The 13,400-nt window shown below is 47.3% G+C and overlaps 1 protein-coding gene across 1 annotated transcript in view; it reads left to right on the top strand.

The window, feature by feature from the left end:
• LAMC1 (laminin subunit gamma 1) overlaps positions 1–9,625 on the top strand; it is a 62,452-nt gene extending 52,827 nt beyond the window's left edge. The window contains exons 18-28 of the mRNA XM_084291002.1: positions 93–249; positions 2,097–2,302; positions 2,714–2,793; positions 3,155–3,292; positions 3,507–3,651; positions 4,216–4,365; positions 4,807–4,921; positions 5,282–5,481; positions 5,606–5,764; positions 6,244–6,343; positions 6,771–9,625. Of these exons, the coding sequence (XP_084147128.1) occupies positions 93–249; positions 2,097–2,302; positions 2,714–2,793; positions 3,155–3,292; positions 3,507–3,651; positions 4,216–4,365; positions 4,807–4,921; positions 5,282–5,481; positions 5,606–5,764; positions 6,244–6,343; positions 6,771–7,027 (1,707 nt within the window). The 3' untranslated portion in view covers positions 7,028–9,625. The remainder of the gene's footprint in view (positions 1–92; positions 250–2,096; positions 2,303–2,713; positions 2,794–3,154; positions 3,293–3,506; positions 3,652–4,215; positions 4,366–4,806; positions 4,922–5,281; positions 5,482–5,605; positions 5,765–6,243; positions 6,344–6,770) is intronic.
• Positions 9,626–13,400: the final 3,775 nt, after the last annotated feature.

Here is a 13,400-nt window from a genome sequence, read left to right as displayed (position 1 = left end):
CAGTGCCACGCACCATAACTATTTGCCCATCAGCAAATATATTGACTGCTCCTCGCTCCATGCTGTAGCTGTGCTCCATCCCTCTCGTGCAGGTGGCAGAGCAGCGAGAGAGGCTTCAGGAGCTGGAAAATCTTATAGCGAATCTGGGTACGGGAGAAGAAACTGTAACTGACCAAGCCTTTGAGGAGAGGTTGAAGCAGGCAGAAAGAGATGTCATGGAGCTGCTCCGAGAAGCACAAAACAGCAAAGGTGAGTTGAGCCGATCAGGCATGGACTAAGGAGAAATGAGGTCTTTGCTTGACGTGCACATTTCCTTAGGATGCAAAGCTTTTAATTTCAGGCCTGTACTGTGCGTTAGGATAGACAACTATTTTGGGTAGTGCTGAGACTGTACGTGTTACCACTGAAACAACGAGGGCTGTGATTTTATCCCTGGTGTTCCCCATGGTCTTTATTTAAGCAAAGAAAGATCTGCCTTTGTATAATAGATAGAAGTCTTACCCTCTTCTCCATGTGCAAAGGAAGATTACTTGCTTTGTAAAGAAGCAGAAGACTTTCTAGTACGCGGATGGGTACATCTGTATTTCTGCAGCTTTCACCAGTAAGAAATGGTGAAAATGTTCACAAATTTGCTCAGATACCTTGGGATAAAGCATTTCTTGTTGGGTTATCATCAGTGATTAGAACGAAAGCTTCAAAATCCTACTGGCAGGTTTTATTATCCCACCATAAAGTGTATAATGGTCTGAAAAGTGCTGTTACGGTGGCCTGTAGGTGTTTTTCCTGTTAAACTCTGCTTCAAAGAGGTTCTTTACTGTAGGATGTCTGTGAGCAGGGCATTTAGGAATTTGAATTTTTGCTGAGAGGTTTTTAGCACGTAAGTTGATGTGTATTCTGGAGAAGAGCAACTTGAAGAAGATTCTTAATTTGAAACCACTTCTGAAAAAATTTGTCCCCTTTTTGCAAAACTGGGAAAAGCTGGCAAAAATCTGACATCACGTGTCATTTGCTTGGAAAGATTCCTGCTGGTAGTGGGAATGATTCATGAAACTCTTCTGAGTTCTAACTGGGGTAGCTTTATGTTCCCTGCCTAGCATCCACACCTAGATAACAGTAGTCCTGAGTAGGAGGTAAGAGAGTGGGCATTGTGGTAAGGTTAGGGCATGGATTGGGTTTTGTGGTGGTGTTTTTTGTCTTTCTTTCCACATCCTCACTCAAGAAAAGACAAGTTAAATGCAAGTCCTACCCTTGCAAAAAGCCCATGTGACATTTATTTGTGCTTTTCTACTTGATGCATTTTTTTTAAAGACATTAAATGTGCACATTCAATACATAGGATGTGCTACAAGGTGAGGACACAATGTATTTGTAAAAAATCATAATTTTGGATGTGTGTGGGCTTCTTTTACTTTATTTCTTAACAGTGCTCTCACCTTTTCACAAATAATTCTTTCTGGTCCTGAGGCATGCATCTGTGCTTTATGGCTCCATTATTATGACATCTTTCTGAGGAGTTACCTGGTGGTCAAGAATTTGGGTATTTTGGGTGGTCATAGGTTCTACAGATAGAAGAACCAAGGCTGGGTTGTTTGTCCTCCCCAGTCCAGAGGGATGCTGAAAGCTGGGAAGAGTTGGGGTGGATTTGCTGTTCTGCAGATCTTCCAGCTGCTCTGTCTGGAGGTTCTGGGGGGGAGCCACCATTGGCCAAAGAGAAGGGCTGTACTGCCCTTGTAGTAATTAAGATAAAAAAGAATTAGCAAAGCAGATGTTTCATACCTAATGAGGAGCAGCTCTGTTGTCTTTTTCTTTTTTTTTTTTTAATCAATGTAGAGGTGAAAAATGATTCTGAACACAAATCTCCCGTTAGAGCCAGTTCAGACACCCAGCAGACTGTCTCATTAGTAGTTAATGACTCTTATGCACATTCTGGTGATGGCTTCGATCTCAAGTGAACTGATTCATGAAACAGCTTTGCTAAGTCCCCTTTCAATAGGGGGTTAATCTGCCAAGCTGTTGCCTGCAAAGGTAAGCTGCTGCTCCAACTTCTCTTCCTGCTGTAATCAATTTTGCTTCCTCTTTTGTATCGTGTCTTTCAGATGTAGATCAGGGCCTGATGGATCGTCTCAAAAACATCAACAGCACACTAGTGAGTCAGCTCAACAGGCTGAGGAACATCCAGAACACTGTGCAGGAGACGGAGGACTTAGCAGAGAAAGCCCGGAAACGGGTGGAAGCCACAGAAGACCTGATCACGACAGCTTCTGATATGCTAGAGAAAGCAAAGATGGCAGCTGACAATGTGGTGAGTGTGCGGTGGAGATCCGGTGGGGCAAGGAGAGGACAGGGCCTTTCCTTGCTGTACTGTCTGGGTGTGTTTCTCTGCTCTTTCTCTCTCTTGTAGCAAACTTGCTATGGAAGCATCTTCTCCTTTACTCAGTAATGTGGAAAACAAAGGAAAATCTCAATTATCTGTCATAAATCGTATCTTAGCCCCCTGCTCAAAGAAAAATATTAAAATAAATAAATACCAAAACATTTGCTTTTAAGGGGTAACTGCTAGTATAAACTGCATGAACTTAAGAAAAAATAGAGAGGCCAAAAGTAGATTAGACACATCTCAAAGCATTTAGATCATGACAATAAATGTTTAAAGCATTGATGAATAAAATATGGTAGTAGAGCTTCAAGGTATTTTTTCTTTCTTTTTTTCCAGTCCATTACACCTCCGGAGTCAACTGGCGACCCTAACAACATGACTCTGTTGGCAGAAGAGGCCCGTAAGCTGGCTGAAAGGTAGCCTGTGGTGCTGCACGCTCCCCAGCCCACATCAGTGCCCTACAGCCACCTAGAAGAGGGGGGGAAATGAGGTTTGGTCTGGGTGCACACCTGTGTGTTTGGGCAAACGCTGTGTCTGTGCACCAGGGACATGTGTGGCCATAGTGGGTGCTCATAGACTGGTCTCATGGGTGCTGCTGGAGAAACGTTTGTGGTTGCAGAGATGTTCCCAAACAGCATCTTCCATTGCAAATGTTGCAGCTGTGCAAATCTGGGTGAAGGAAGGAAAAATAGGAGAAAATAAAAACTTAGAGTTGAGGATAGAAACTGCTGCTTAACAATTCCAATGGCGTTATTTTTCTTCTGTAATCTTGTCCAGACACAAGCAAGAAGCGGATGAGATTGTTCGTGTAGCCAAGGCAGCAAATGATACTTCCACAGAAGCGTATCAGCTGCTGCTGAAGACCTTGGCTGGGGAAAACCAAACAGCGAATGATATTGATGAGCTCAACCAGAAGTGAGTCAGCAACAGAAAATTGTTTTTATTTCCTGGCTTTAGAGCAGTACTTAAGTTTAAGATGCCTTTTTAGCATTTTATGCTTTAGATCTTACGACAGTTGCCTCTGTTTTAGCCTCTCTACTTGTTCAGTAAGTTTGAGTCTACCAAAAGAATTATAGAGTAACTGGATCTGTGGTTTGCTCTTTTCTTGTTGTTTTGTTTTTTTAATTAGATATAATCAAGCAAGGAACATTTCTCGGGACCTAGAGAAACAGGCTGACAAGGTGCTTACAGAGGCAGAGGAAGCTGGAAACAAGGCCCTTCAAATCTATGCTAATCTCACCAGTCTGCCCACCGTGGATTCCACAGGGCTAGAGGTACATGAATGAAGCATCATACATAGTATTTTGTAAAGACAGGTGTGGATGATCATTAAGGCAGCACGCTAGGTTGCAGGCACATGTTGTATGTGCTCTGCTAATGTTACTCTACATCTGTCTGTGGAATTTTCATCCATCAAGGTATCACTGAGACTTCTATATTGCTCTTTATGCAAGAGATTAACAAGCAGGAAACTGCAAACATAGACCCTCCCACAGTCTCTGAAGGACAAAAAAAAAGAGTGAAATGTTATTTGTCAGACATCATGGCTTGAATCAAAAAGTGCAAAGAATCCGGTCCCCGCTGAAGTCTGCAGAGCTGCTCCGTTTCCTTCACTCACTGTAGTAGTGCAGACTTTCTTATGCACAAAAGTGTTGGCATCCCCTGTCCTGCACTGCACAGACCATTGTATTTGGAACTTTGAAGGAGCAAAGTTACAGCTATAACTTGTCATCACTTCTGCCTGTTTCAACATTAGAAATTATACTATGTTTTGTCACCTGTTCAGAATTTCTTTAATGTTCGGAGAATCTGCATTTGTTTCTGATTTCTACACGCAGAATGAAGCAAATAAGATCAAGAAGGAAGCAGAGGAGTTAGATCAACTAATAGCAAGGAAGCTGAAAGACTATGAAGACTTGAGAGAAGACATGAAAGGAAAGGAGCAGGAAGTAAAGAACCTTTTGGAGAAAGGGAAGACGGAGCAGCAGGTCAGTTCTGTTTTGTGCAGGCTTTTGTTCCCTGAAAGGAAGAAGAAAAAAACAAACAAATAACTGCCCAGATGTGAAAGACTTGGCCTTACTCAGTCATATCTCAGCAGTGTTTGTTACTTACACAAATATTGAGGAATGGTCCTGTGAAGGAAATGCTAAAGCCACTTCATTGCGGAGAGTTGGGATATTTGGAGAGTTGGTACATTGGTACATTTTGGGACATTGGAGAGTTGGTATATTTGGCAGGTGTGTATTCAGGATGGTGTTCCAAAGTACCAGAATTTACTATGATTTCAGAGGAAGTATTGCCACTCACTTAGGGGATCACTGCAGTTCCGTATTGCAGTGGTGTTTCATGCTAAATGATGCTTTCTGAGAGGCCTACATGGTCATCCATCAAACGGTAAGAGTATGTTGATAGATGTCTTGTCTCCTTAGACTGCAGACCAGCTCCTGGCTCGAGCAGATGCAGCAAAAGCCCTGGCTGAGGAAGCTGCTCGGAAAGGCAACGGCACACTGCAGGAGGCTAATACCATTCTCAGCAACCTGAAAGGTAAAGAGAAAACACTTGCAGGGAATCCCTTAATTCTTAGAGAGGCAACTCTGCATTATAGCCATCTCAGTTAAATGAGTCATGCTGTTGCCAGTACCCAAGTGTTGGACAGATTCTTCTGGCTTTTTTAAAGGAAAATGGAAGTCTTTCCAATGACTAGAAATCTCTTTTTTGGCCAGCTTACTTATTTAGCCTGAGATGATGTGTAACAGTGTGAACTGCAAGTGTGTGCACCCCCAGACCCCAGTTTGCTGTTCTTCCCTCTAATTTCAAGGAGGCAAAGCCAGGGTAGTTTGGTCAGAGAAGCATCCCAAAGCTCTTCTGGAGCAGATGATGAGAATCTGTTTTGCCCTTTCTTAGATTTTGATAAGCGAGTGAACGACAACAAGACAGCAGCTGAGGAGGCACTGAAGAAGATTCCTGCCATCACCCGGACCATTGCTGAAGCCAACAATAAGACACGCCAGGCAGAGATGGCACTTGGCAATGCTGCTGCTGATGCCCGCGAAGCCAAGGCTAAAGCAGATGATGCTGAGAAGATCGCCAGTTCTGTTCAGAAGGTGAGTCCCTTGCAGTTCTGGAGCCAACCTTCCGGAGGTATTGGCGTGTATTTGCATAAACTCTGTTCCAGAATGTTCGACGCCTTCACTGCCTGTTTCCATCCTCTTCCCATGTTGGCTGTAGAGTGCTGCTGCTACCAGAGCTGAAGCTGACAAGACTTTCTCTGATGTGACGGGGCTGGCCAAAGAAGTGGATGACATGATGAAGCAACTCCAGGAAGCAGAAAAAGAGCTGAAGCGGAAGCAAGATGATGCTGATCAGGACATGATGATGGCAGGCATGGTAAGTGACGCTGACAGCAGAGGCAAGAAGATGTATTCTCCCTGCTGTCCTGCCAGTGCAAGCCTTCTTCTGCTCACTGGGTGCAGTTAGTATTCTCTATCTGCCAAATTTTAAGTGGAATTGAATGCATGAGACTAATGAAGGAGCTCCTATAGTAACCTTACCATAGGTTAATTACTCAACTTTGAGAGCCAGTTTCCTTAACATAGTACTTTTATTTTAACAGAAACCTGACTCTGTTCTAACTTCTCATGCATAACTCTTCTTAGTTACCAGGGATCCACATCCTTTCTTGTAGAAAACTGAGTATTTGAAGGTTGTCTTTGCCAACGCTGTGACAGATATCTCAGCACAGAGATCATTTTGGAGAGAGGAAACGGATATTTGCAACTGCTTGGGCAAATGCATGAAAAGGAGAGGCAGTGGTTTCATAAACCCTACAGAGTTTATTGTGCTCTTGTTTTTTTTTCACCCTGCAGGCTTCACAGGCAGCCCAGGAGGCAGAAGACAATGCAAGAAAAGCGAAGAACTCTGTGAACAGCTTGCTTACTGTCATTAACGATCTTTTAGATCAACTAGGTAAGGCTCTCCTTATATGTGCTATATTCCTTTGAGTGTTTTCCTGTCTCCTGTTTGGGAAGTGCTGGCGGCCAGTGTTGTGTGGTGCTGTGCCATGAATCAAATATCTCTTTTTTTTTCTTTTTTCTTTTTTTAGAAATTGGGTTTATGTGCTTTTGGCAAGTGTTTTTTTCTTTTTTTTCTTTTTCTCTGGGTTAGCTTCAAAGCTCACTGTGCAGTGTTCAGTACTGCTTTCCTGCAAGCTGAGGACTATTTTTGAGGCACTGGAGTGTGCAGCCAATTCACGTGGTCCTATTTTAATGCAGAGATGGACAGTCTGATGGAGATCTTGGTTCACTCGTCCAGAGCAGGGGCTCTGCTGCGTGTAAGCACCCGAAAGCAGTGCTTCAAAACCTTTTTAATGGTCTATTTCCTTCTGGCTTCTCAGGGCAACTGGAGACGGTGGACTTGAACAAACTGAACGAGATTGAGGGTACCCTGAATAGTGCCAAAGACCAGATGAGAAGTAGCGACCTGGACCAGAAAGTGTCTTTGCTTGAGAGAGAAGCCAGGAAGCAAGATGATGCAATACAGGCCTACAACAGGGACATTGAGGAAATCCTGAAAGACATTAGCAACCTGGAAGACATCAAGAAGACCTTGCCATCTGGCTGTTTTAACACCCCGTCCATTGAGAAACCCTAAGGGAGCGCTGGGGGTGGAGGGTATTCCCCGGGTGACTGGTGGAGCAATGGTTTGGCTATGGAGTGCCTTAACACACCTTACCTTCTTCAAATCCCCAACTCTTCGCGGCTCGTAGCCACTGTTCTCTTTTCAAATCAGGATAAGTTGAAAAGGTTTTTTTTTAATTTTTTTTTTTAAGAGAGGCGAATTAAATATCCGTCGTTGGGCATCAAAGGGTTTTTTATATAAATTGTCTTCCTGAGCACTCCACCTTCACCCCTTTCTCAGACAGTTTCCCTTTAATTAGTGCAAGGATGAGAGATGCTCTGGACTCTTTATTCTGTGGTTCAGAAATAACCATGTGAGCTGTATACAGCAAAGCAAAACTAACTCTACTTTCTCTCCTTTCTTCTCCCCTTGACTGTAAAATCCTTGGTCCCAGAGCTCTGTCCCTATGAAGGAAGGAGGTTGGCTACCAAAGTATTACTGTAATGGCCAGTATAGCTGCACTCATTCAGATCCCTGTTCCCAACTTCTAACCCTGTGATTTTTTTTTATTTTGTTTCGTTACGTTGACTAGTGGCCAATCAAAACCATTGGTAGCCTTTTATGAAATATCCTAAGCCTCTTTCTGAAATGCTTTCTGTGATGATGCATCGCTCTGAGAATAATGCAGCCTCTGAGAGGAGCTTTTTGGGAAGATGGGATGCTAGGGGAGTGGTAGGTCTTGCCAGCACTGCTGCGGGCCTGTGGAGCAGTTTTGTGTGCGGTCTGCAAGCAGCTGCCGGTTGGGTAGTCCAGGCTGGGGAGTCTGGAAGTGATGGGCTGAGTTCCCATCTGGAGGTGTTGCCCTCAGATCACCAGAGGATCTTTGTTTTAGGCTACAGGTGTCTGACTGACAGATTCATTTGTTCAAGCAGCAGAAATCTTGCTGAAGAGGAGAGCTGCCATCCAGAGAGCTCTGACAGCTGGTCTGAACTTCAACCTGAATGTGTTTGGGTAGGGAAGGAAGAGGGCTTGAAGATGTAAATGAGAAGGTCTTTCTCCCCATCGTCTTCCTGAAGGAGGCTAGTAGTATTTTTACACTTTTTGGTATTGCTCTCACCGTACTTTCCCCCCCCCCCCAACCTGGCTGAAAGAGCAGCTTTCAGGTTCCTCCTGAGGCAGTGCTTCCTACTGCCAGCTGCTTGGTGGTGCTGGGAGGCAGCAGTGGGAGCCCTTCACTCCTCCCTCAGCCCTCCTCTGATACGAGAGCACCCTCTGCAGCTTCCTCCATGGCTCCAGCCCAGCATCCCCTCTCTCTCTTCCTTAAGATCCAGCATATATCTATCCTTAAACACTATGCAACTTTGTACGTTTGCGTAGCGGGGAAGAAATTATTATCTGACACACACTGGTGCTATTAATTATTTCAAATTTATATTTTTTGTGTGAATGTGATATTTTTTTTTCCGTTTTTATCATGATTATAGTGTGAGGAAGTCTCTCGTGTGCATGTGTATGCGTGTGTAAATATACTCAGCCATATTTCCAGAGTGGCACAGCCTGGCCTCCTCTACGTGCTTTCCCCTGTAACCATCAAGGCACGTGCACCACGTATCGCTTCTGTCCATATAACCCCCTTGGAGCCCGCTGTTTCCTCTAGCAGGGCTCCCACCCTCTTCCCCCAGTGCGTGTTCTCAGCATCCGCATGGCATGGGGCCAGCAGTGACCCACGCCTGCTGCTGCAGCCGGGGGACAGGCGCTTTGTGCCCTCCAGGTTCTGGCCGCGATGCTCTGGGAGCGGCGGCAGTTTCGCAGCTGGACTGTGAGGAGCTGGAGCGCTGTCGGGACCCGGTGTTGAGGTGGTCAGAGCTGGGTTTGGGGTTCAGACCTCTGTGCAAGGAGTGAGGACGTAGCTGGAGGCTGAGCGCATCCTCAAACTGCTGTGGGGAGAGGGGATGTTTCTAGCAAACCCTGCCTCTCTCTTATACCCATCTTCCTAGAGTTCTTGCAATTTACCAAAAACTGCCTTGGGGTTTGCCCCCACCTGTGAACATACCAATCCCACCCCTGGAGGAGAGTTTCCCTATGCTTGCCCACGCCCGTGGGACCTTCACATCAGTGTTTTCTGGCTGGCTGCTCTGGTCAGATGGCTGTCTAACCACGTCACCTCTCTGCCAAGGCTGTGAGAAGAGCAGATGTGAAGATGCGCGCATGCCCTGGCTGACCTCAGGCCTAAGGTTTCCTGCTTTCTCTTCTATTTTTTTTTTTGTTGTTGTTAAGCTGTTTTTAACAGAATTTTATTTTTAAATAAAAAAAAAAATCTTTATAAGCGATCTCTTAATCACTACTGCATTACAGCCATTACTCATTGTATAAGTCCAGTTATTTCTTTGCGTAAGGTGATGTTGGGACAGCTGCTGGTGGGGTGCTGGGTGTCGCGGGCAGCGCATGGCGGTCCCTTCATCACTTGATTCCTGACTGTGGCCCCCTCAGTATGTGCCTTCACTTCAGCTTTTTTGCCTTAATCTGTGGTCTCGCTGTCTGGGGCGGTGAACAAAATGCAACACTTGCAGTTTTTATGTATAAAACAGTATTTCTTATTTATAATAAAGTCTGAATATTTGTAACCCCCTATACACTGGGATTCCTTTGAGTTTTGCTTTTTTGGCGCTGGTTGATGTGGGTCTGTCTCTGTTACGGGGTTCTTCTCTTGCTCAGTGAGCTGGAAGAGCAGGGTGAGGGGCAGGGAAGGGAGGAGAAAAGTAATTTGCAAATTCCTGCAGCGGGCTGCAGATGGACACACTGAACACAGGTTTTTCTCTGTGTCCAGAGCTGAGTTGCACTGACTGCAATGAATTTTACACTGCTGTTTTTCCAATCCTTTGGAAATAAGAGTGTGTCCCGTCCGTGCAACGCTGTTGGATCTGAGCTCTTCTTGAAGGAACAGGAGGTTGGAGAGGTGGCTCTTTGCACTTCAGGGGTACGATCTTGTATGCTTAAAGCTGGCTTGCTGAAAAGCAAGGGCCTCTGGGGTGAAAGGACTGAAAGGGAAATGGAAACCCTACATAAAGGACCTGGGATTTCTTCAACAGGAACTGCTGACAACCTGGGTGTTCTCTGTTGTTCCTGTGTCCTGTCAGCAAGAGCGAAGAGATTTCATTCCTGAATTAAGTTTTGAATGTTAGGAAAGATGACTGTGATAACAGATCACGGGCTGGAGTGCCTGACCCTGGCAGGAGATGCCACCATGGCCAGTGAGGAGCTGCAGGGATGTGGGGACCCGAGGGACCTGCTCCCCAGCAGCCTCTCTCCAGGCTTGTTCGCTGCTGTGACCTGGGAAACAAGGCAGTGTGAAAGGAAGTGGGCTGAGGAAGCTTGTCAAGTATTTGAGCCCAGGAGTCCACCCAGGATCTGAGGGGGATGTTTCTGCCCAGCAGGGGCTGAGCTTGGCTTTGAGGTGGACATCAAGAGGAGGGACCTTGCTCATGGGGGATGCAACATGCTTTGCTGGCTTTTCTCTAATTTCTGGGGACTTTTTCCACTCTCAGAGGTCAAACTCCATGCCTGTGCTCTCTGGAGGAAGGTGGGGCTGCCCCAGGGGTCAGCTGGCAATGGCGAGGAGCTGGGCAGTGGAGGGGTCTTCACAGCTAGGGTGAAAAGCAGCCGGGTGCTTGTCCTAGCGAAAGTGGGAGCTCCGCGGGGCTTCGTGGAGCTTGGGGCCCTTCCCAGGCTGCTCTGTGGAGGCAAAGGGGAGAGCACAGCAGGACAGAAATGCCAGAGTCCCTGCCTGTCTGCCTGCCTACCTGTCTGTGTCTCATCCCCTCGTGTACAGGCAGGGCGGTGGCGAGGCGAGGCCAGACGTGACGGCGTTTCCTCGCTGCACCCTGCCCCGCTTGCTCAGCGCCGTGGCCCCGCAGGCAGGGCCTGGGTCCCAGCCAGAGAAAGGCGGCCCCGAGGCTGTGTCTTTGCGGGGTCACTCCTGTCACCAGGGGTGGCTCTCAGCTCAGCCCGCCCCGTAATCCAGGGGGAATTTTTAGCATATGAGACATGGCTTCCCTGAGCCAAAGGCTGTGTATTTTTTATGCCTTGCTGGAGTAAAATGTGGAGGTGGTGGGACTGCTGCTGGGGTCCGGCTGGGTTCTTGTTCTTCTGCCCCCCCGTGACCCGAGGGGCCACTGGCTCTGGTGAGCACGGCTGGGTCCTGGGGGTCCCACCAAGCTCTTGCCTAAATTCTCCATCTCTTTTCAGCTCTGTGTAGCTGAAATTAGGGGCTTTGCCTTTCCCGAACATGGGCTGTCCCAGCTGCCAAGCTGTGCCTCCAGGTACACCAGAAGTGTACATAAAAACCACAGAAGTGCCAAAGGATGTCTTCTGAAGGATGTTCCTGAGCGAGGGGCTGTGTTTAAAGGATTAACCAACTGGTGTTCTGCTTTAGGCACTGTGGGACTGGGAGGAAGCTCCTTATGCTGACAGGTTTTGCAGTACATGGACACATGTAGGTGAGCACGTGCACGTGGGGCAACAGTGGCTGGAAGGAAAGCAAGCCAGCAAGCACCTGAGGAGAACCCACTTCTGCACAGGCCCCAAGGGAGCAGCAACGTTTGTGTAAGGCCTTCTCCAGCCAGCGCTGCCATCACGGTGGGTGACGATTCTCCTGCAGTGGGTGGTGGGCACCAGTTTGTTTCAGGTCTAGTGTGTTTTGAAAATCACGGCCTTGAAACTCTGCTTTGGGCAGTGTCTGCGTGCATTAATGCAGCTTTTAGAGGTGACTTTGAGTGCTGGTGGAGGATGACGAAGTCAGAGTAACCAAAGCAAATATGCAGAAATGACTAGAGAGCGAGCTGTGTCAGTGCTTGTTTGCAGAAGTGAGGTCAGAGGCTGAGTGCGAATGGCGAGACAGAAGGAATAACAAGAAAGAGCCAAATAAGGAAAAATCGCAATTCTTGTGAAAAGCTTCCTGATGGCAAGATCTGGTCTAATAGAGAACTCGGTCAAGAATTTGGGTTTTGGAGCAGAACGGATTAAGTGCATTTCACTAAAGGAATAAACAGGCCTATAGGAACTCTGCCAAGTAGGTGGGAATGCGGTGTTTTTGTCTCACTACTTAAAAAATAATGAAAGAATCAGACAAGACAATCTTGGTTGTCAAATGTCAATATGCCACTACTGCATTTGTGAAGCTAGTTTCCTTGTTGTGAGCTATATTAAGACACAGTGTATGCAATTAAAAGGGAGCAGCCTGTTTGTAAAAGAGAGTTGAATCAGTCGGCGGAGGCAAGTTAAACTTGGCAAACGGAGTCACCAAAAGGCAGTGCATTCGGGCTGGTTGTACGAGGAGGTCACCACGGCATGAGGAGGCGGTGAGGGAAGCCCTGAGTCACCGCTGGGTCCATCAGTGTGCAGAGGCTGTTGGGCACCTTCAAAGGTTCAGGAGGCGACCTGAGTGTTAATTAGCCCAGATCTGTTAGCTCTGGAAGGAGCAGAGTGTCAGCCTAATTTGGGCTGGGCTCCAGTCCCTGAGGCAGAAAGGTAACTGCAGCGTTGGTCTGGGGGTGGACTTGTTGGGCACCTTCATCTGCAGGTGTTGGTGTCTGTGACCCACTCGTGGTCACAAATCGAGGCAATAAGCAGTGCTGAGCTGCAGCATGAGGACCATCCTTCCCTGAGATCAGCCTCGGGGCTGCTTTTGGGGGGTCATAGGGATGTGCCAGCGTCCCATTTCTCCTGTGTGTTTGGCTATGGGCCGGGCTGGGAGGCCCTGGTGTGGAGGTTTCACACTGATAGCAAAATTAATGCCACTGCTGTGCTCTCTCATTCCCACTCCTCAAAGATAGGTGGGGAAAAAATACAGTGAGAATAAGCTCAAGGGTTGAGATAAGAACAGGGAGATGGTTCCCTGGACCCCTCCCATGGGATGCTGTCCTTCCCAAACTGGTCCTCAGTGGGCTTCCCCCAGGCTGCAGCTCTTCGAGAAGAACTCCCCTCCTTCACTGACCTCGGTGTCTGCAGAGCTGTTTCCTCTACATTTTCTCTCTCCCCACTGCTGTCCTGCAGCAGTTTTTCCCGTTCTTCAAAACGTGCTCACTGGCTTGGCTTGGCCAGCGGTGGGTCCTTCTGGAGCCAGTCAGCTCCAGAGCGGACTTGGTCGTGGCTGCCTCAGACGTGCAGGTGAGGAGCAAGGCAGATCTGCCTTCGGGTCTCATGCAGCAAGTCTGCAGCCCTTGGGACCAAAACGCCGATGGGCACGGGGCTCCAGGGTGTCTGCTCCTCAGCCTTTTCCAGCACAAACGCAGTTGTACTGGGCCAGGCCAATGGCCTGTTTAACCTTATTTTCTGTCTCATGTGTCACATGCATGACAGTCGCTGATAATTCCCAGCCTTTCTCCCATCTCTAGGTCTGGGGATTTCC

This window comes from Netta rufina (genome assembly GCF_964035555.1).
Source record: "Netta rufina genome assembly, chromosome: 8".
NCBI lineage: Eukaryota > Metazoa > Chordata > Aves > Anseriformes > Anatidae > Netta > Netta rufina.
Note: the sequence above shows the minus strand (reverse complement) of the source record. Positions and strands in the feature narration are given on the sequence as shown.